The sequence below is a fragment of the Mus pahari genome, chromosome 23, assembly GCF_900095145.1.
Source record: "Mus pahari chromosome 23, PAHARI_EIJ_v1.1, whole genome shotgun sequence".
In the NCBI taxonomy this organism is placed as follows: Eukaryota; Metazoa; Chordata; class Mammalia; order Rodentia; family Muridae; genus Mus; species Mus pahari.
In genome coordinates, this window is record NC_034612.1 from 4,471,211 (window position 1) to 4,493,274 (window position 22,064).

General features: G+C 53.9%; 1 protein-coding gene across 1 annotated transcript in view; it reads left to right on the forward strand.

Moving 5' to 3' along the window:
- The window catches only part of Fam222a (family with sequence similarity 222 member A), a 45,642-nt gene extending 24,095 nt beyond the window's left edge, over positions 1-21,547 (forward strand). Inside the window, exons 2-3 of the mRNA XM_021186964.1 lie at positions 1,231-1,356; positions 19,134-21,547. Coding sequence (XP_021042623.1) covers positions 1,275-1,356; positions 19,134-20,413 — 1,362 coding nt within the window. The 5' untranslated portion in view covers positions 1,231-1,274 and the 3' untranslated portion in view covers positions 20,414-21,547. The remainder of the gene's footprint in view (positions 1-1,230; positions 1,357-19,133) is intronic.
- Positions 21,548-22,064: the final 517 nt, after the last annotated feature.

The window sequence follows — 22,064 nt, forward strand, 5'->3', positions numbered from 1 at the left end:
AGAGCGTAATGAAAGGTGGTTACGCGGTTGTCTTTCATTTATGGAGAGGCCAGGACAGACGGGAGGCTGCCACCGTCTCGGGGAATACAAGATTGGAATAATTGCGCGGTAACAAGGAGCTTGTTGTGAAATTAGTCTCTTAAGAAACTGGTGAAAAAAGGTTTTCCCTCATGAATACTTCATTATTAGAAGCGGCAGAATCCCGGGCTTCAGACACCTGTTTAGTATTAAATACCTTCCCCCTCTCCCCCTTAAACACCCCCCCTCTCCTTCTAACCAGCTTGGGATGGAGGCAGCCCAGGCTGGCTGCCAGGGGGGGACAGGGGTGGCGGTAGGGAGGAGCCCTTCTCTCTGGCATGGAGGAAAGAGGGGAAACCTGAATGATGCCCTTATCGTCCACGGTGGCCTTCAAAGCTGGCTAGGACTGACACCAGTGCTCGGGAAGGTGGGCTTTGTGGGGACACGTGGGCTTCCTGTGTCCCCCCACCCCGTGTCTGGCTTAGGCAGCTGAACACAGCGTAGGCTATGAGAGGCACGTCTGAGCTGCTGCCTAAGGGCCGCTGTGGGTGACTCTGGCCCAACCCTTCCTATTTGGGGTGAACATAGTCAGAGTAGAATACCCCAAACCTCCCCAGCATACCATCCTGACATCTCTTCTCCAGGGGTACTGTGAGAACACCCCAAAAGGTGCCAGACTAACACATTAAACAAGGACACTGTGCCCTCTAGCCCTACCTGGCTACTCCTGTATGGACCCCAGAAATGACCAAATGGGTCCCTCTCCCGGTGAGCTAGGCACTGATATATCATGGGACTGTGAGAGAGCTGAGGTCCACCACCAGCCAAGAAAGATCTTGAATTAGGGCGTAGGGCGGTCACCCACATATCGAGCTAGCCAAAGGCACATGAGGCTCATGAGTTCTAGCCATGCTGTGGTGCAGGGCTGGCCAGCCCTCGAGACCTGGTTCCTTCCTGCGATGCCTCTGGGGCTCCTGCGGAAGTCACACTTCCCTCATCTGAGAGAGATGGAATGTCTGGCCCCAAGCCAGGCGTGGTGGCATGAGCCTCTGATCCCAGCACCTGGGGGGGATATACCTGTAGTCTAGCCTGGACTACAAAGAGACACATCTCAGAAGCCACTAATCTGATGTTCCTTGGGGGTGCTGGGGAGGGTTAGGCAGGTTGCTTGGAGCAGCCCTCACTGACCAATGCCTGTCTTTCTCTTCAAAGGATTCCTGCTACAGAGCGTGCCCCACAGGGCTCCCAGCTCAGCCATGCTGGCCTGTCTGCAGAGGACTCAGAACCCACCGGGCCAACACCTGGCCTGTCCAAGCAAGAGCCTGGATCTGCGCAAGTGTGAGTGAGACCCCCACCTCCACCCCACCACCTCCTGACGTGTGTTTCCTCTTCCTGCACCCAGGGGCTTGCTTTCTGGTCTTGGGCTTCTGTAGGGCAGGTTATGCCCCAGTTTGATCTCTGTCTGAGTTGTTCATGTGGAACTTCTACAGTAGAGAGAGCTAACAGAGTGAGTTCCAGGACAGCCAAGGGTATACAGAGAAACCCTGTCTCGAAAAAATAAAAAAAAAACAAAAACAAACAAACAAAAAACAACAGTAGAGAGAGCTCGGGAGGTCTGTGCTCATGCCCCTGGGAGCCTACCCACCAGACACCTTGAACTGAGAGTTGGGACCCCAGCTCTTGGGAGGGAGGCAGGATGACCCTGAGCTTGAAGTCTGGACATGGAGTGGAGATGGGCGTGGGTCTGCAGGGAAGCACAGAACAGCTTCTGCCCCGTAGCCTGGAAGCAGCTGTTGACGCTGTTGCTTGCTTCTTGGACTATTTATTTATCTGGAAAGTAACATTCTTGTTCAACATTCCGAAGGAAGGAAGGGGTGGAGAGACCAAAGCCCCTCCTCTCCGAGGCAGCTGATGTCCATTTCCTGTGTGCCCACAGAGGTTTTGTGTGCTTCAGCGAATGTGTGCGCACGTACATCTGACACGGCCCAGCATGCACTCGCCTGGCCAGGCATCCTCCGGGTCAGCTGCCAAAGAGCTGCCACTTTCCACGGCCCTTTCTCTAGCAAGGGCTGAACCCTAATCTGTGTGGCCGGCCCCCTGTTGAAACCGTCCACAGCTTGTTGGTTGGATAAGGAGTGCAGCAGGAGAGCCTGTGTTGCACCAGGTGGGAACGAGCGTGGGGGAAACTCTGCAAGAGGAATACGGGGGCTCAGGGCACGTTAGGCACTCTGTGATGCTGTGGGTGTGCGCTGACAACTTTAACTGTCACACCCGGGGCCAGTGTGCAGCCCTGTGTGACGGACCCACTTCCCCACACCTGTGCATCGGACACAGTTTAACCTGTCTTTGAGAGGAAAGTTTGCTGACATTGTATCTCTACTTTTTGACCTTGAACATTTGTTCCTTCGTCTGTCTCCCCCCCACCCACCCCCCACGAGACAGGGTTTCTCTGTGTAGCCCTGGCAATCCTGGAACTCACTCTGAAGACCAGGCTGGCCTCGAACTCAGAAATCTGCCTGCCTCTGCCTCCCAAGTGCTGGGATTAAAGGTGTGCACCACCACTGCCAGGCTTTTTTTTTTTTTTTTCTTTTCTTAAAGATGTATTTATTTATTATATGTAAGTACACTGTAGCTGTTTTCAGACACCCCAGAAGAGGGCATCTCATTAAAAATGGTCAGATGGTTGTGGGCCACCATGTGGTTGCTGGGATTTGAACTTAGGACCTCTGGAAGAGCAATCAGTGCTCTTAACCGCTGAGCCATCTCTCCAGTTCTTGCTCTGCCCTCGCTCGCTGTCGCTGTCTTCAGACACCCCAGAAGAGGGCATCGGATTACAGATGGTTGTGAGCCACCATATATGGTTGCTGGGGATTGAATTCAGGGACTCCTGGAAGAGCAGTCAGCGCTCCCAACTGCTGAACCATCTCTCCAGCCCTTGTCTGGTTTTGTTTTTTGATAGTATAGTAGCTTCTGTCCATGTTGGTCGATGTGTGGGAGCTGATGGCGTGTCACGCAGAGACTTCATGTCTCCTGATTTGTCTTTTGTCTTAGATTCTACTTCAGTTCATTCAGACTTCTTCGTGTGACTTGTGGGGTTTAAGGCGTACTTAGAAGAGCCTTCCCAGGCTGCTGCTTAAAGGGACATGATTTCTCCCAAGATACATACATACATACCTACCTACCTACCTACCTACATACAGTATTGATAGTATTGAAAAGTGTTAGCCCAGCACTTGGGAGGCAGAGGCAGGTGGATCTCTATGAGTTAAGAAGCCAGCTTGGTCTGCACAGTGAGTTCCAGGACAGCCAGCACCACGTAGAGACCCTGTCTCATTTGTTTTGTCATTTACTGGCTGTAAAGTAGGAGGCTGAACTCTGTGTGGGTTCAGGAATCAGCCCATGCTGCTTGCTCTCCTTTCTTTTCTGTCTGGTGACCCTGGGGGATTGAACCCACGGCTTCGCTCCCGCTAAGCCGAGCTCTCTAACCACTGAGCTCGCCAACCAGGCCCACCATGTTCTCATTCACATTCATCATCCCACCCCATTTTTTTTTTTTTTTTTTTTTTTTAGGCCAGACTTTTTTTTTTTTTTTTTTTTTTTTTTTTGAGGCCAGGCCTTGTGTAACCCAGACTGGCCTTGAACTCACCACATAGCCAGAGATAACTCTGGCCTCCTGATCCCTTGTCTCAACCTCCACAGTGCCAGGATACAGGTCACGCTACAATGTCTGGCTGTTTCATTGCTGGGGGTTGAGTTTACCCAGCTGTACTTGACCCTTTTCAGCCAGTGGTGATCTCTGGGTACACTCACAGAGCAAGGCCACATGAGCAAGCATATCAGCCTCCTCATAGCAACCGAAATCCCATACCCAGTGACAGCGGCCACCTCCCTCTATCCCTCCTCCACACACAGAGAAATTCAGCTCTGAACTTCATAATTGACTCATTCACACCACTAGGATGTGTATCCTTTTGTGGTTGTTTTTCTGTAATCGCATTTATTTGTGTGTGAGTGCACACTCACGCGCACGCACACACACACACCCACACCACTAGGCACGTGGCGGAGGTCAGAGAACAACTTGCAGGAATCAGTTACCCATCCCCTTTCAAACTCGTGTCCTCAGGCTTGGTGGCCAGTGCTTGGCCCATCCTGGCTGTCTCTTCAAGGTCAGCTTCTAGCTCTGTGTCAACCACCCTGTCTCCACGGTAACCTTGTGTACTTGCCCTCTGACCTCCCGGGAACCACTTACGTGCTTGTGCTCATAGTGTGGGACCTTAGATCCGGGCAGGAATGGTGTTTTGTAATGCAGTCTTCATCTCCACCCCCACCCCCCCACCCCCCACCCCCAGCCAGGCATGCCTGTGTGTTCCGACTTCCTCTTGTGTCCCCTGGGGACGTTCTGAGTTGCTGCTGCATTTAGCTCCCGTACACTTGGGGCCCGGTTTGCTGCTGGAGAGGAGGGTACTCTGGTACGGAGGGGAGGGGAGGCAGCTCTCTGAATGCTGCTGTCTTGTGTAGCTCTAAGGGCCTCCTGGGTCAGCCGCCCCAGTTAGAATCCGTGAGAGTGATCGTTTATTAACACTTTCCCGTGCAGCCCAGGCTAGTTCAGACCTGCCATGCACTTGAGAATGTGCTTCTTGTCCTCCTGCCTCTTCCTGCAGAGTTGGGGTGACAGGTGTGCCCCACCATGCTCTGGGTTCTTGTGTAAGTTTTGAGACAGGGTCTCATTTTGTAGCTCTGGGGCCCTCTGTGTAGATCAGGCTGGCCCCACACTTACCTGTCTCCACCTGCCTCTACCTTCCGAGTGCTGGGATTAAAGGCGTGTGCCACCACATCAGCTCCTATTTTATCCTTTGCTTTGTTGAATAGAGTTGCCTCTCTGACCATTATCCCTGGAACATTAATAAAATAGGAACATGAGACTGGCTTGACCCAGCACCTATTCCACAGCTGGCATTTCCTGGGCAGTTCTGCACACGACGGTGTTCTTGGAATGTTGATACCTATAAGTTTTAAAATAAGAACGGAGGTTGGAACACTTCCAGACAGCTTCGCATATTGTGAGCATATGCTTTCTCAGGTCTAATATGAATGACACCATCACTGGACGCCTTCGTGTTAAAATAACTCGCTTTCCTGCTTGGACCCCAGGTGGCCACAGGGAATCACTCTATGGCATACTTTTAGGATTAAAATTGTTCTTTTAAATTCTTACTTTAACTTTACCATCCTTTAAGGCAGGTTCTTAAATGTTGCCCAGGCTACCTCACACCCCTTCCCTTCTACCACGTCAGCTGCGGACTGTGGCTTTCCCTGAGCTCAAGCCCCCCTGTTTTCCAGGCAGGTCCCCCCCCCCAAGTTCTGTTTGTAACTCTGTCAGTTTTCCCTGAAGCAACTGTTGCAGTCAGTGTGTTCTGCCATTACTCCTGAGAGTTAGCTTTGTATCCAGTCTGCAAAGCCGCAGCAGCTGCAGGTGGCCTCTTCTTGTCTGTGGCTTTCCAGTCTATATGGCTAAGGTCCGTCTGTTAAAGCCTGCTCACTTCAGGGTGAGCCAGCCCGTGGGCCATGTGGGGCCGGTAGCTTTTTAACGCTGTCCACCGTTCCTGCTCTGATTTGAGTGAGTCTAAGATGCAGGTTGTTCGAGGCGTTTACATAGGGCTGAGCAGAGAGGTGCAGTGTTCTTATGGGGCATCTGGGGTGCTTCTGTGTGTGCAGCACAACTGTGGAGGCCAGAGGATGACCCCAGGTTCCCATGCTTGTTTGAGACAGCCTCTCTCACTTGGCTGCCAGCGAGCCCCAGGCATTTGACTGGTTTTTTGCTTCTCCGGTGCTGGGGTTAGTCATGTGTCACCACGTCCCACTTAGTGGGTTCTAAGGGACACTGGCAGTCTGCTGACTGAGCCATCTCCTGGCCTCTTCCCCTGTTCTTCTTGATTAGATTAGCTAATGATACGATCTACTGCCTTTCCCCAAAGATCCATCTCTAGTATTTACTAGAAATATTACCCTTTTAGGGACTCTGAGTCACTGATTTATCTTCTATTAAAATCTTCCTGCATTTTGCAGTTATTTTTTGAGTGAGAGACTTAAAAATGTTTCTATGTGAACGAGAAGTAGCGTGCGTCAGCTGGTGTGGAGGTCGGGCGGAGGACAGATTCCAGGACTCAGTTCTTTCCTTCCACAGTGTGGGTCCCAAGGATTGAACTCGGGTCCCAGGTGTGGCAGCAAGTGCCATTCACTCACCGAGCCATCTTGCGTGCTTTGCAATGATTTTTTTTATAGGAAAAAGGCTACACAGTCTATATTTGTATTTTGAATTTTACTTTCCAGTTTTCCCAATTTTGGTTGATTTTTACTTCATCCTGACCCCACCTGTCCATCTAAAATAAATGCCATGGTGAGCGATGCTTCTGAGAGTTTATTAAGGTCTCGGTGTCTAAGGACATGGCTCAGGAAAGATACCGGATCTTGTCTGGAGTGCTTTGTGATACAAAGTAACCTTGGGCTTCGCTTTGTTTTCTATGAGAACTTAGAAGGTGGCGAACCTGTCTTTGGGAGTCAGAGTTGGGGAACACACTCATCCTTTCTCTCTGGATAAAGGAGCCAGATGCTGCCTGCTAGCGAGTTCCAGGAGGCCGTTTCCTTAGCTCAGAGATACCCCAACAGTGTTTAACATGTCTGTTTTAGTACTATAAACCTTCATAGGAAGTCCTTTTTAAAAAACAAATGTATTTAACACTTTGGGGCCTGGACATGATTTAGCTCACTTCTGCTTCTGAATTCTATTTTTCTTGATACCTTTGCCAATTCTACAGTGGTGACTTTTTTTTTTTTTTTTTTTTTTTGATACAGGGTTTCTCTGTGTAGCCCTGGCTGTTCTGGAACTCTCTCTGTAGACCAGGCTGGCCTCGAACTCAAATTCGCCTGCCTCTGCCTCCCAAGTGCTGGGACTAAAGGCGTGCGTCCCCACTGCCTGGCTGTGGCAGACATGATTAATCAATCATAATTCTGTATCTCCTCTTGCACTGTGACCTGGATGCTCTGCTTGTCTTTAGGTAGCTGGAGCTTTAACTCATCAAGTGTGTGGGGGGGAGGGTGCCGCCAGAGGGTGACATCAAGTGCCTTCCTCTGCACCCCCCCCCCAAACACAGTGCTCACCAACACCAGGATCTCCTTGTCTCCCTGCCTCCCCTTCACATTCGGCCAACCCCAAGTTCTGTTTGTAACTGTGTCAGTTTTCCCTGAAGAAACTGTTGCGATCAGTTTGTTCTGCCATTACTCCTGGGAGTTCGCTTTGTATCCGATCTGTAAAGCCACAGCAGCTGCAGGTGGCATCTTCTGGTCCCAGCTGGTAAAGATGAGAGGTACCGGGCTGTAACTGTCCCTTTGTCCCCTCCTGTGTCCCGTGCTCAGCAGCGCCATCACCACAGCCTCTCATTCTCTACCATGCTTCCCAGCTTTGTCTCGAGGACTGTGTCCTCGGAAATAAGATCACAGCACCAGTGCTTTAGCCCCATGTTCTGTCATCTGAAGTCAGCTGGGCACCCAGTGTATGGCTGGTGTCCTCAAGCGATCATTATTCTGGATTTCCTATGTACCAAATGCTGCTCCATGCCTTGCCTTTCAAGTTGAAGGAGTTAAGATGACACTTCATGCCACCACCCCCACCACCACCCTGCACCCTTCTTTTCAAACTTAGCTGTCTTCAGTGTCCAGTTGGCTTTACTGAATTGTCTTGGGTTGACCTGTTTGTAGCCCCTTTCTGGGCCCCTAGCCTCTGTGATGGTTTGTATATGCTTGGGCCAGGGAGTGGCACTATTTGGACCCTTGGTCTTGTCGGAGGTGGTGTGGCCTTGTTGGAGTAGGTGTGTCACTGTGGGTGTGAGCTATAAGACCCTCATCCTAGCTGCCTGGAAGCCAGTCTTCTCCTAGTGGCCTTTAGATGAAGATGTAGAACTCCCAGCTCTTCCTGCACCATGCCTGCCTGGATGCTGCCATGCTCCCATCTTAATGATAATGATGGATTGAACCTCTGAACCTGTAAGCCAGCCCCAATTAATTATTGCCTCCTAAGAGTTGCCTTGGTCACATTGTCTGTTAACAGCAGTAAAACTCTAAGGCTGGGCAGTGGTGGCACACGCCTTTGATCCCAGCACTTGGGAGGCAGAGGCAGGTGGATTTCTGAGTTCGAGGCCAGCCTGGTCTACAGAGTGAGTTCCAGGACAGCCAGGGCTATACAGAGAAACCCTGTCTCAAAAAACAACCAACCAGTCAAACAAAAGACATCCCCTAAGCTTGGCTTTCATCCCCCCACCCCCACCCCTTGTGCCTTCTCTCCCCCTGTGCTTTGTGGATCATTCACACTTCCCCTTGCTCCGCCACTTGGTGTTCCTGCTTTATAAAAACAGTGGCTTTTATTGCATGTCTTCCTGTCGGTACATCCCTGCATGAAGCTCTGGGTTGTCACCACCATCTCTTCTATGGCAGCCATCTTTTCTTGGGGTGTAATTTATGCCACCCACGACCTTGCCCTCCAAGCTTTATTTTGGTGATGGCCGACGCTCATTCAACATGGCATACCTCTAGAGGAAGCGAGTCCATCTTGTCTGGCTGCTTGCAGGAAGTTCTCGCATGACTTGGAAAAGCTGAGGCCGTGTCTGACTGGGTGTTGAGGGTCTTGCGTCCACTCAGTTGTCCTCTGTCACCCCTAGGCTACAGAGCAGCTAGTTTCCTGCTGTCGGGGCGTGGCTACGTGATTTTGTACTTAGCCCTGTGCTCTTTAGCCAAGTATGTCCCATGAGCCTCTCCTGTCACTGAGAGAGGGACTTGGGCTTTGTGTTTGGAGTGTCCCCTGGTTTCTGCCCCTCACTGATCTGCATCTTTGCATTCCGGCCTTAGCTACCACATGTAACCTACAACGTGCAGCCCCACACAGATGGAAAGGCACAGTTAGACATCTCGGGTCCAGCGTCTGGGCTGTTTGTTAGTTCAGTTCTAGGAGGCTCTTACTCAGTCCTGTCCTTGTTTTCAGATAAGGGTTCAACAAGTAGCCCAGGTTAGCCACAAACTCCTGGCAATGCCCCTGCTTCTGCCTCCTGTGTGCTGGGATTGTAGGCATGGGCCACACTGCTCTCATCTCATTGGGCACTGGCTCTCATCTCTTTTGCCCCAAGCAGAACTCAGAGTGGAAGGGCTAGCCTGAGCTTCGCTGCTGTGCTGGGTTGACACCAAGGTAGGAAGGTCTTGGCCAGCTGTGGCCATGTTACCTTGGACAAATTAATCAGTCTTTTAGGACCTGCCTCCCCTTTTATAACAAAAAGATCAGATGACATCAAAAGATCCAAGGGGTGGGGAGCCACTCTGAGACCCATGTCCCTTTCCTCTATGAGGGAGATCACAGCCTGTCTTGCAGAACTACAAGTACCAGCTCCCACGGGTGCCCAGAACATGCCTAAGGGACCAGACATAGCCACAGGTTACATCTGTCAGAGCTGAGGACAGAGCAGGCTGTCCCAGGTGACTAGGGAAAATAAACAGAGAAGTGTGTGTGTGTGTGTGTGTGTGTGTGTGTCCCCATCCCTCCCATAGGCCTAAGAGCTAAACCTTCCCAACTGGCCAGAGTCCCAGGGTCCCATGCAGGACATGATCACCCTTGTGGCCAAAACCTACATCTTAGATCTGCAGGGCCTCAGCAGCTAATAAATATTTGACTTTCTCACTGCAGTTGCTGATAGACAGACTTTGAATTTGTGAGCTGCTGAAAATGCAGGCTATGCAGAGAGCCCCTGGGAGGTGCCGACCAGCTGGGGGTGGGGCTCAGGGACTGCTGTGTCCAAGGGGGGTGGGGTGTGGGAGATGCGCTGCTGCCCAAGAGCAGTGGACAGCCTGTCTCAGTCCGTGGGACTTACCATCTGCCCCTCAAAGCACCCAGAGTCTGGGATGGATCCAAGGAGGTCGGGTCCTGGTTGGACCCCGTGCAGGGCATGTGTGTGACTCTAGGGGAGGGGTTGGACACTGGTAGCCAATCCCAACACTTTGCCGCCTCCCCTGGCCTCAGCGCCCCATCTCCTCAGCAGTGAGAGGTTCTCCACCCCCACGCATGTCTACTGAAGGGCACATGACCCGAGATGAGGTGAACAGCGCAGCCTGACTCCCACCCTGACCCCCAGTTGTCCGTTCCCTATGAGCTGCCACTTGGAGCATCTGCCCCAGTGAGCATTGCTATAGGGGCCGCTGGTTTTAGCCACAAAATGGGCCAGCAAGATGGCTCAGTGGGTAAACTTATGTCCAAGCCTGATGGCCTAAGATCAATTTCTGAGACAACAAAGCGGAGGGAGAGAACTGGCTCTTATAAGTTGTCCTTTAACCTCCACGCATGTTGCCTTCCCACTCCCAAAATAAAAATGTAAAATAATAGAAGGGGCAGGTACATTGGACTTACGTCCTTCCTGAGTTGTGAGGAAGGTCTGGTGTGCTGGGCGCCTGCACCTCGTCTGTCTGGAGGATCCAGTCAGACTCACCCGCCAGTGATGAACCTGAGGGCTTGGACCTTGGTGGGAGCAAAGACCCCACGCCACACTGCATATACACAGGGAGAGAAAGAAAATGAACACACAGAAGGATCACACATACAACACCCGGGAAAAGACTGTGACTCTAAACCGACTACTAACACAGAGGCTTTGTGTGTGGACAGCCACCCAGCCCCCTGTCCCTTACCGCCTAGCAGCTACCGTGTGCAGAAAGAGGCTGTGACTGGTGGTGGGCGGGGCAAGAGCTGCCAGGGATCACTTACTCTGCAAAGACCTCAGTTCCAGCCCCACAGCCCTTTGTCCTGTGTTGCTTGGAGGCAGAGGCTCCCGCTGCAGCCCAGGCAAGCCTTAAATTACAGCAACCCTCCTGCCTCAGCCTCTTGGGTGCCGGGTTATAGGTGTGTGCCCGCACCCAGCTATGCTCCGTCTTTATGTGCTACATGGACTCACCCGGTGTATGTGTGTCTTCTCTGAAGGTGTCTGTGTGCTCTTCTTTCCATGCAGTTCCTTGACCCTTCCTCTGGTTATCCAAGTCCCAAGTGCATTCTGGGTACTGGTCCTGTTTCACATGCGTGATGTGGGAGAAGCTTTTCCCACTCTAGAGCTGACATCATCGGACATCCCAGTCCCCTTTGAAGCAGGAACTGTGCGATCCGATGGCATCCACTCCTTTCGTTAGGGTGCTCCTAGCAAGGCCTCGTGTGACCCGAGCTGTCCCTCGGCCACCCACGTTCCCTTCTGAGCATTTCTAGTTTTGAGGCCAGTGAGGGCACAATGGGTAGAAGAAGCACCTGCTGCCAAGGACCCACCCACACAGTAGGCAGAGGTGTTGCCGCGTGCACACGTGGGACATGCTTGCTCTCCATCCCCACGGCGGAGATTAAACGATGAAAAGGGGTTCGAAAAGTTTTAGCTTTTCCATGTAGGCCTCTGATATTTTGAGTTGATTTTTGTCTGAAATGATCCAACCTCGTTATTCTGCAGTTGTCACTACCAATATCTAGACACGTAGCTGTCTACACCACCAGTCTGAAAAGACCAACTTCAGCTGGTGGCGCACACCTTTGATCCCAGCAGAAGCGGGCAGATCTCTGTGATTTTGAGGCCAGCCCGGTCTACAAAGCGAGTTTCAGGGCAGCCACAGATACACAGAGAAACCCTGTCTGGGATGATAACGATGACTGGCTTCTCCCTACTGAGTGGTTCTGTGGGTTTCCCTGACATGCCACCGCCAGTGCCTCTCCTTATGCCTGGCACCCACAGTGGCCTGAGTATTGTAACTTGGCATTGAGGTTCAACATTAGAAATGGTTTGGGCTCCTCTGGATCCCCAGAATTTCAGGACAAGCTTCTTAGCCTCTGCAAAGAGGCCAGCCGAGATGCTGACGGGAATAGCAGGGCCTGGAAATCTGATGCTGATCCCAAGTTTTCCAGTGCAGGAACATGGGATGTCTTCCCATTTATTTATTATTATAAGTACACTATTGGCGGTCTTCAAACACACCAGAAGAGGGCTTCAGATCCTGTTACAGATGGCTGTAAGCCACTGTGTGGTTGCTGGGATTTGAACTCAGGACCTGGTTAAGAGCACCGACTGCTCTTAACCACTGAGCCATCTCTCCAATCCCCCCCCCCCTTTTTTTTTTTTTTTTTTTGGTTTTTCAAGACAGGATTTCTCTGTATAGCCCTGGCTATCCTGGAGCTCACGGAACTCACTCTGTAGACCAGGCTGGCCTCAAACTCAGAAATCCACCTGCCTCTGCCTCCCAGGATCAAAGGCGTGCGCCACCACTGCCCGGCTTGACTACATCTTATGGGAATTTTACAAAACGCATTATCATTTCGTGTTTCTAGGGATTTTGCCTGCACTAACCCCTATGCACCCGGAAGAGCCGTCTGCGCTCTTAACCGCCGAGCCATCTCGCCAGCCCCCTCCTGTGCTCTCTTAATCCCCGTGCCTGAGATTGGGCCCAGGGCCTTGTGGGTTTGCTCAGCGACAGTTCTACCGCTGAGCTACACCCTCTGCCCTGGTATTCATTTCCTAAAATGCGAGCATACAGAACTAGAACGAGGGTCTGGCAGTGGACAAAGGGCAGGCAGGAGAGCCCGAGGAGGAAGCTGATGAGTCTGGATGAGCCTCCTGTGGATGGCGCAGACTAGAGTCAGACGTGGCCAAGACAGCCACGCTAAGGGGTGGGTAAGAAATCCTGAGGGACGGGCAAGTTAGGGTGGGGAAGAACAGAAGTCCCCCCCAGCCTCACCTTCTGGGAAACAGAGGCCACCCCACGGCTCCGGCCGGGGCTTGAGGTTGAACAAGGCCTGGGGAGCGCCTGCCTGTTTCAGTGTGCGCAGGATGCCCCTAGATTAGGCACGCGTGGCTTCATTCATGTGCCCAAGCACCTGCACATCCTTTCACCCTGCCCTAAGAGCTAGGCCAGAGCTCTTATCACCCCAAGCCCGGGAGGTCCCCAGCCATTAACAGATTATGCCTGGAATTGTCCAGGGTCTGATTCTCTGGTCAGCCACCAGGGGTCAACCGATTGGGGTCCCTGGGACAGCCTGCATGGTGCCCAGCAGACACATACACATACCCCGGACCCCTGTGACTGCTTGAGTCCTTCCCATAAAGACCAGAGAACAGCTGCTCTCCCCTGCCCAGTAGCCTCCTGCCCCCTCCCCATCGACCTCATTAGGCATTCCACTGGTGCCACCAGCTAATTAGTGTCACGTTAATTGAGCGTTCAAGAGGCTGCCACCTCCAAGGGCGGAGTGTCACGGTGAAGGGGAATACAGATGAAGGGTGGTGCCCAGGGACCACCCTTTCTGTCCCAGAGAAACACACACACACACACACACACACACACACATCCATCTCAGCATAGAATGCCCTGGGACTTCCTGATCCTGAGGAGGAAAGGAATGGCTGCCAGCCCTCCCCTCCGGTGGGAAGAGGACAGACCCATGCTGTACCCTGAAATCTGAGGTCCCCAGAACTACTGCTCCAGGGACATATACCATGAGTCAGAAGGGGCCTGGTCACCTGGGGAGGACCCAGTTCTAAGCTGCTGTCTGCAGCCCCACGCTCCTGAGCAGGTCCCTGCCCTTCCAGAGTCTCACCCTGCGTTTCTGTCTAATGGCACTCGCTCGTCTCAGTATATAGACCTCGCAAAGCACAGCCTGTCCTGGTGATTCAGGCCTGGGTTCTGCAACAGAACCAGGAATTCTGGGCTGGCAGCTCTATATTCCCCCTTGAACAGGGGGTCTCACTGCACGCTTATGTCTCCCGGACCCTGGAAACCCAGCATTGGCGAGAACTGAGACTGCCTAAGGAATGCGTGGTCAGAGTGAAGCCCGAGAACCAACGCTGGTCCTTCAGCTTCTCCGTGCCACCGTGGACCCCACAGTGGAGCCCCGCCCTCTCTCCCCTGCCAAGCAGCAGTGCAGCGAAGCCATCTCTTGTCTCCCTGAGGCAACATTAAACCCCACTCAGAGGGCTGGTTTTAATTGGCTTAATATACTCGTTAATAACCGCATCTATTTAACGCACCTGTAAAAGGCCCATAACATTAACTTAATGGCAGCGACAGTTCTCAGCACTTCCTGCCAGCCTTTTAAATCTCCAGACAAGCCTTTAATGGGGGCTTCATGGATGGAGATGGATTGGGGGAGAGACAAGCAGGGAAAGGCAGCCCGGGTCACCCTTGCTTGATGGCGTCCCTGTGTGTCTAACCTTTCCTGAGAAACCAGGCCTCCTCCTTCCACAAGCGGTCTCCGGAGGGCACAGTACCTGGCCCGGAGGAAACATGTGACAGACACCGTCTGTGCATTCAGGGCCCGTGACAGGGAAGGAGGCTGTAGAAGAAGCCTCCCATGTCGCCCTGAACACACCTTAGTGGGGCTCCAGAAAAATCACGGTCATCAGTGATCAAGGACACAAGGAAGGCGAGCCCTTTGCACCCGCTCCTGAGACCCTCTGGGGCTCACACAGTGTGAAGCCAGTCTACTACAGGGTAGAGCTGGGACCTAAAAGCCTGTCTGTCATGCTGGAGAGATGACTCAGCGGTTAAGAGCACCGACTGCTCTTCCTAAGGTCCTGAGTTCAAATCCCAGCAACCCGTGGTGGCTCACAATGCCCTTTTCTGGAGTGAAGACAGTGACAGTGTCCTTGCATATGAAAAGAGTGACAGGTTTGGCAGCTGAGCCATCAAGCCAGTGGGGGTTGGTAGGGAAGCCTGTCTGTCACCTGCCTCCCCGACTCATACCCCACTCGCCTACTTTCTCCAGCCAGGCCCATTTAATACCCCACTCAAGATGGACACATCTGTGGATTAACCTGTTAGGGCCCTTGTAACCCCATCAGTCTTTGTACCAAACCTCTGACACATGGCCCTTCTGGAGATTTTTATATCCATCCCTGGGGAACCTTCCACTTGGAGCACATACCCAGACCACCACAGTGGCCTGGCCCCAGTACTCGGATCCAATATGGCTCCATCTCCTCTCATCTCCCTCACTTACGCTGGGTCTAAGCCAGAGCCCCTCCAGCCTACCATTCAGTCCTCACCAAACCTCACTGCTGATTCCCAGGACAGCATGGCATACTGTCCCAGGAATCAGCACCAAGCAGCCACAATGCCCCAGACAGGACAGGACAGAGTCTTTCCCATAATATTCCTGGGGGGCAGAGGGATGAGGCACTTAGGTCTTCTGTCTGTGGCCTCTTCACACAGCTGGGTCTACGCGGAGGTCACACGTGGCTCTTACAAAGTTACCACGAGTGGTATGGAATACCTTTGATGCCAGCACTCAGGAGGCAGGAGCCTGCCATCTCTGAAAACTTTTGTGAGGTCTACATAGTGAGTGCCAGGACAGAGAGCTACAGATATAGATGCAGATATAAAAAGTCAGCTGGGCAGTGGTGGCACACGCCTTTAATCCCAGCACTTGGGAGGCAGAGGCAGGCAGATTTCTGAGTTTGAGGCCAGCCTGGTCTACAGAGTTCGTTCCAGGACAGCCAGGGCTACAAAGAGAAACCCTGTCTCTGGGAGAAAAAAAAAAGTCAGTTCATAAAAGCCACTCCTCTGCCCACCCACACTACAGTCTCCTCAGGACAATCAAGCCACCAATCCAGTTCCTATCAGACGAGGGGAATCAGACACCGATATTTTTGAGAGAGATGCCCAAGAACGCAGACATGTTCACCACCCTGTCAGCTTCCCACCATCCTGTTTCTGGGGCTTGTTGATGCCCGCCACCTCCATACAGGGTGCCAGTTCCTTAGCTTGCTGCTTGCGTAGCAGAGCCCAGGAACAATACAGTGGGTATTCGGCAGGCAGGGGCAGTGGGCAGTTGTCCAGAATGGATAGGCTCAGGTGTCCGCTGGTCCCTTCTATGATGAAGACGCCAGGATGGGTCCCCTAAACCAGCTAGAACTGGGAGCTGGAACTCCCCTTCACCCGGCTGAGGAGCCCGCTGCCACAGGGCTCCCCAGCTCCTCTCCCGAGTCCCTAGGGCCCTGTGTTTACCAAACAGACTGACGGCATGCACGCTTGTGGCTGGGTTTTCGCCACAGAAAAGTCTGGAACTTTGCCAACCTGGGCCTAGGAGCCAAGTAGCCCAGGGCCCCAAGCCAAGTCCACTGCAGAACAGGCTGTGTGAAGCACTGGGGCGGGGGGGGGGGGCGCCAGAAAAAGTCTTTTGGGGACCAAGGTTTAAGACAGCGGCTACTATGTCAAAGGCGTACATGGAGGCCATGATTAAATCAGGTGCATGATGGGAGGCTCTGCAATGGGCTTACCCAAGCACCAGTCAGGAAAGAGTGACTGCCCAGTCAGTCTCTCTCTCTCTCTCCTTGAAACTAGGTGATGGCCTCCTAAGGGTGGCCCTGCGTGCCTGGACTAGAGTGCTGGTGACCCGGAAAGCAGACTGACCTAGCTCTGACCCTGGCTGGTTGTCACCTCTGATCTCTTCACCTGTAAACAGAGACCCATGTGTCATCTTACCTTGTGACCCCGTGGCTGATGGGACTCAGAAACCCAAGGGTCCCCCAGGCCCAGCTGGGGCTGGACTATTTGCTTCCAACAAGACTCACAGGCCACTGCCCCCACTTCCAGTCGTCTCCATAGCCTCTCCACAAGGTCCTCTTGTGACTCTTGTGTTGTGGGAGAGCCACATTCCTTCTTACGAAAGAAGGATTATCAAGTTCAACCCTGCCTGGATGGGACCCGGGGGCTGGCAGGGGCTCGAGTGGTCAGGAAGGCAGGTCTCCAGGCTGCCTGCCACATGTCACACCCACCCACCCTACCTACATCACAGGGATGCCGCCCCCACCCCTCTCACAGTTGTCTGGCCTTCCGTGCACAAGCCGCTCAGAAAATGGTGGATGTGGAGCCTGGCACTCAATCACTGCTGGCTGAGCCGCATCCAAACACCCTTCTCGCTCGTCCTCAGCCCCGCCACCCGCAGTTCGCCCACTGGCCAGAAGGGGGCGAGGTGCGCCCTCTTTTGATAACAAGATCAGAGAACAATCGTCTCTCCTTTTTTCCTTAAGGTTTTGAACACCTAATTTATTCCATCCATTAGATAGATTTTGTAGATTTAATCATTTTCACAGTTGGTGGCTCATTGGATACTCAAGATAAACTCGGAATGAAAGCATAATGCCGAGGACAAATGAGTTTTCACACCACAATGGCAGACGCTCGCCTGGAAAAAGAGTTTAAGGGGAGCAAGAACACACATGGATCTCATTTCCCCCCCTCCTGGCAGCTGCTTTTGCTGAGTCTGGTGGGTTTCCACAGCTAATTTCACCAGTTTCGTTCATCTGTAAAATTGCATAAAAGTGACATTTTTGTGCTCATTATAGCAACTGCTGATTTATGGCTGGCAAATGAAGAGCCGGTCCCTTTTTTGCGGGACTCTCAGAGCGGTGCTAAGTGCCCATGAAATTGCTTGTATAATGTAGTTTAAATCCAATCGCAGAGAAAGATTCCCCCATTGGCCAAAGTGACATTTCCATTCTCCACACCAAGTTTATTTTAGGCTACTTAAGAGCAGGGGATGCCCAGAGCAGGGCAGCGGTGGACGGACCTGCTAAGATCGAGAGGCGAAGAGAATGCTACCCTGGGTCCATGTTGTCACTGTCCCCTTCTGCATCACCCCTGTTCACCACCATCTGTAGCAGCCCAGTACCCTGAGCTTGCTGGCCTGTGAGGCTGGACAGATTCCCCCACGCCCACTGGAAGTCGCCAGTGTACATACCCTGGCCATGACGGGCACATGTCTCCAACTGTTTGGAGTCCCCAGTGTAGTGAGAAGCCACTCTGGTGTGCACGACCCCTGAGCCTGCCTCTGGTGACCCTGTCCAGGAGAGCTAACTCTGCCGCTGGCCTCTCAAATACAGAGACCCGTTGTCCAGATCAACACTGGACCAAGGCTGTGCAGGTCAGGGCTCCGTAGGACCACACAGGAGGCCTCCAATGGAAAGGACTTTGTGGGGGCCCCTCTCTGGTGAGGCTCTGCCCCCAGCCAGAGTTGAACGACACAGATCCCTCCCTCCCCCACTCAAGTTCTGCATCATGCGCATGGACTGCTAAACCCTCCCAGATATCCATGAAGGCAGCCTTAGGAGCAACACTGCCCTACTTTACAGATGAAGAAAGGGAGGCTCAGCATGGCGAAGCCCTTTGCCTAAGTCCCCAGGAGTTAACAATATCCTGGCTCGGCACTGTGCCTCACCCCGCCGGGCCCCTTGGTACAGCCAAGGTCACCCTGCTGACCCCGTACCAGTGTCACCCCCATTCCACAAGTGAGAAAACGGAAGCTTGTGTAAGCAGACGGCTTGCCCAGGGCTACACAGCCCACCCCCGTCAGCACCGGTCGGTATAGGTCTTCCTGTATGCCACCTGACCCCTGCCCATGTCCCCTGGCCTCAGAGGAAGCTGTGGGCTAGGCTCTGATCTAGAATGGCTCAGAATATCAGAAGAGAGGGTCATTGGAGCAGCAACTCCTCTCCCCTCCCCCCCCCCAGTGACAGCCAGTTGTGGCCACCTGTAGTAGGTCTCACAATCTATCTAGGATGTCACACCCAGTATTAACAGGGGCAGCCACCATGAGCGCCCTGCGTCAGATTCGCCTCTCCCCACCAGGGACACCAGCACAGCTAGTCATTATTACTGGAAGCGGCTTAGGGTTTAGGGTACTTGGTTGGTAGGGCCTTGCCTAGCATTGTAAAGCTCCTGGTTAGAATCCGAGCAGTGTGTAACAGGGCATTAGGGTACATGCCTGAGAGGGACAGGCAGAGGAATCAGCTTCAAGGTCACTCCTGTATATGCATCAAGTTTGAGGGCAACTTGGAACACACACACAGGTCCCTATCTCAAAGAGGAAAAAAATCGCACGCTTGCTTGTGGCCGAGAACGGGCGTGCATGTGTGCAGTTTCCCCTCTGAACCTTAGGTTTTGGTCCAGAAGTTGGAAGAACAGGGGGGAAAGTGAGGGAAAGGGACCAGGCAGCTCCCGGAGCCGTGGGGCGCGAGGGGCTGGGGCTGCCCCGTCTCTCACTTGTGTGTCTGTCCCTGCAGGCGAGTCAGTGGCCAGCTCTATGCATTCCTCCCGCTACCCTAGCCCAGCGGAGCTGGATGCCTACGCGGAGAAGGTGGCCAACAGCCCCCTGTCCATCAAGATCTTCCCCACCAACATCCGAGTGCCGCAGCACAAGCACCTGAGCCGCACGGTCAACGGCTACGACACCAGCGGCCAGCGTTACAGCCCCTACCCTCAGCACACCGCTGGCTACCAGGGCCTGCTGGCCATCGTCAAGGCCGCCGTCTCCTCGAGTGCGCATGCGCCCGCTGGCCACCCCAAAAGCGTGCTCAAGAGCGTGGAAGGCAAGCGGACTAAACTGTCGCCGGCCACCGTGCAGGTGGGCATTGCGCCCTACCCAGTGCCCAGCACCCTGGGGCCCTTGGCCTACCCAAAGCCACCCGAGGCACCTGCACCACCGCCCAGCCTGCCTGCAGCAGCCACTGCCACTTCGGTGATCCCTCTGCCCGGCCGGGGCCTGCCCCTCCCCCCCTCCAACCTACCCTCTATCCATAGCATCCTGTACCAGCTCAACCAGCAGTGCCAGGCCCCGGGCGCTGCACCAAGCGCCTGTCAGGGCGTGGCTGTGCCCCACCCCAGTCCAGCTAAGCACGGCCCGGTCCCCAGCTTTCCTAACCTGGCTTACTCGGCCACCGCCGGTCTGCCAGACTGCCGGAAGAGCACAGAACTGAGCCAGGGGGCCACCCCAGCTCTGACACTGGCTGGGGCCACCAAACCTGCAGGATATGCAGAAGGTGGCCTGGATTACCTGCTGTGGCCACAGAAGCCACCCCCACCCCCACCCCAGCCGCTGCGGGCCTACAGTAGCAGCACCGTGGCCGGCAAGTCCCAGTCCCCAGAGATTTGTGGCGGGAGGGCCTTCGAGCGGGCCAACGGGTCGCCCCACAACTGTGGCATGGGGCTGCCCGGCAGCTTCACCGTAGGCCAGTACTTCGCTGCCCCTTGGAACAGTGTTCTGGTGACACCTACCAGTGACTGCTACAACCCAGCAGCTGCTGCCGTAGTGACAGAGCTGGGACCAGGAGCCGCCCGGGAGCTAGCCGGGCCTCCTGGAGACGCACTCTCTGGCCTGACCAGCAAGAGTGTGTGTAACACCGCGGTGCTGAGCAGCAGCCTCCAATCGCTGGAGTATCTCATCAACGACATCCGGCCACCCTGCATCAAGGAACAGATGCTGGGTAAGGGTTACGAGACGGTGGCCGTGCCCCGGCTGCTGGACCACCAGCACGCCCACATCCGCTTACCTGTCTACAGATAAGGTCTGCCCTGCGGACACACGGACAGACGGACAGGGTGCTGGGGGTTGGCAGGCCATAGCACAGGGCGGGAACCTAGCAGGGCGCCCCGCCCGCCCTGTGTCCACGGGGAAGCCGGACTGGCTACCTCCTCGCTGCAGTGGGCAGGCGGGTTGACCTCACACACCAGGGCTTCTTTCTCCTCCCGCTTGCTGCTCCAGGAAGTAGGGAGGGACCCGGGCTGGCCGGGAGGCTCCTTCATCCTTCATCCAGGCAGGGAAAGAGGACCTTCTGCCAACAAGAAGTTCCTCCTGGGTCTCCAGCAGAGGGCGCGCCAGTCATCCCGTGTCATACACCGGGTCTCTACCCACAATCTCCCAGTCCCTGGGTCCAAAGTGCCCCGCCCCCCCACCAACTAATCCAGGTGAAGACCGCCCTGACTCCAGACCCCCACAGGCCTCAGGACTACCAGCCCCCTCCCTTCCTGTTGACTCTCCCTACCCACCCACCCTACCAGGAATCACGCCCAACCTAACCTGTCCGCCCCAGACCAATCTCTTCTCCATCCTTACAGTACATCTCACAGGGCTGCTGGGAACAGTTGGTGCATTGCACAAGGGCACCTTGCCCAAGGAGACTCCACACACATCCTAGATTTGTGTATTTATTACAGTTGTCTGCATTTCAAGGAAGGGACACCATCTTCCTATTCGCACAAAGATGTCACAGGAGGGGGGGCGCTAATGAGGGACCTGTAAATTCAGGCTCCACTCACAAGGACGATCTTGCCTTCGAGTGTCGGGATCTCCTGGGGGGACCAGTGGGAGGGTGACCTGGCTGTAACTGGCATACCCAATCCAGCTCCCGTTTGTTCTGCATCCCCCTGTCCCCCTGCACTGCTGCGGGGGGTGGGGTGGGGAAGAGATAAGCCCAGGAAGTCCCCAAGGCCTGCAGTCCCCTGGCCCCGCCGGCCCCAGGCGCTCTGGAAGCGGTACTGTATCTCTCCAAGGCCTGTCTCAGCACTAAGTGCATTTACAAATCTCTGAGAATGTTTTTTTTTATACTAAAATTGACCATTATATTCTACTGTGAGAAGTGCGGTCTGTCTGCACTATATTGTTTTAAAAATGAAGAGAAAGAAAAAAAAACGGAAAACAGATGGCGTCTCAGCTGTGGGTTTGCTGTGAGGCAGTCTGTCTCTGTCTGTCTCTCTCTGTCTCTGTCTCTCTCTCTCTCTCTCTCTCTCTGGCTTCCTCCACCTCAGGGATCCACGGGAGGGCGACCCAGGGAGCCTTGTGGGGACAGAGTGGGGTGGCACGCAGAGTGTGCCATGCCCAACTTACTACAAAGCTCTTCAAGATGAATGCTATCCGCTATCCCGTCTCTGTGTTACCTCACAGGCTGATGGCCCGTGGCCCATCCACAGGGGCAGAATCAATCCTGAGCCCCGGTAGCTCTTTTCAGTGCTGGGGTGACTCTGAAAACTCCCCATTGGAAGTCTGTCCCACCCTGTTTGTCATTCTCCCAGACTAAATGGTAGCAGTGTAGCCGAGAACAGGCTAGCCATCGTCCTGGCCAGCATGGACTATGCAGGCTGACACCTGGCACATACCCATACCCTGCCAGTCCTTGACATTCACTAGTCATACCTCCCAGAGACTCACAACACCCTTG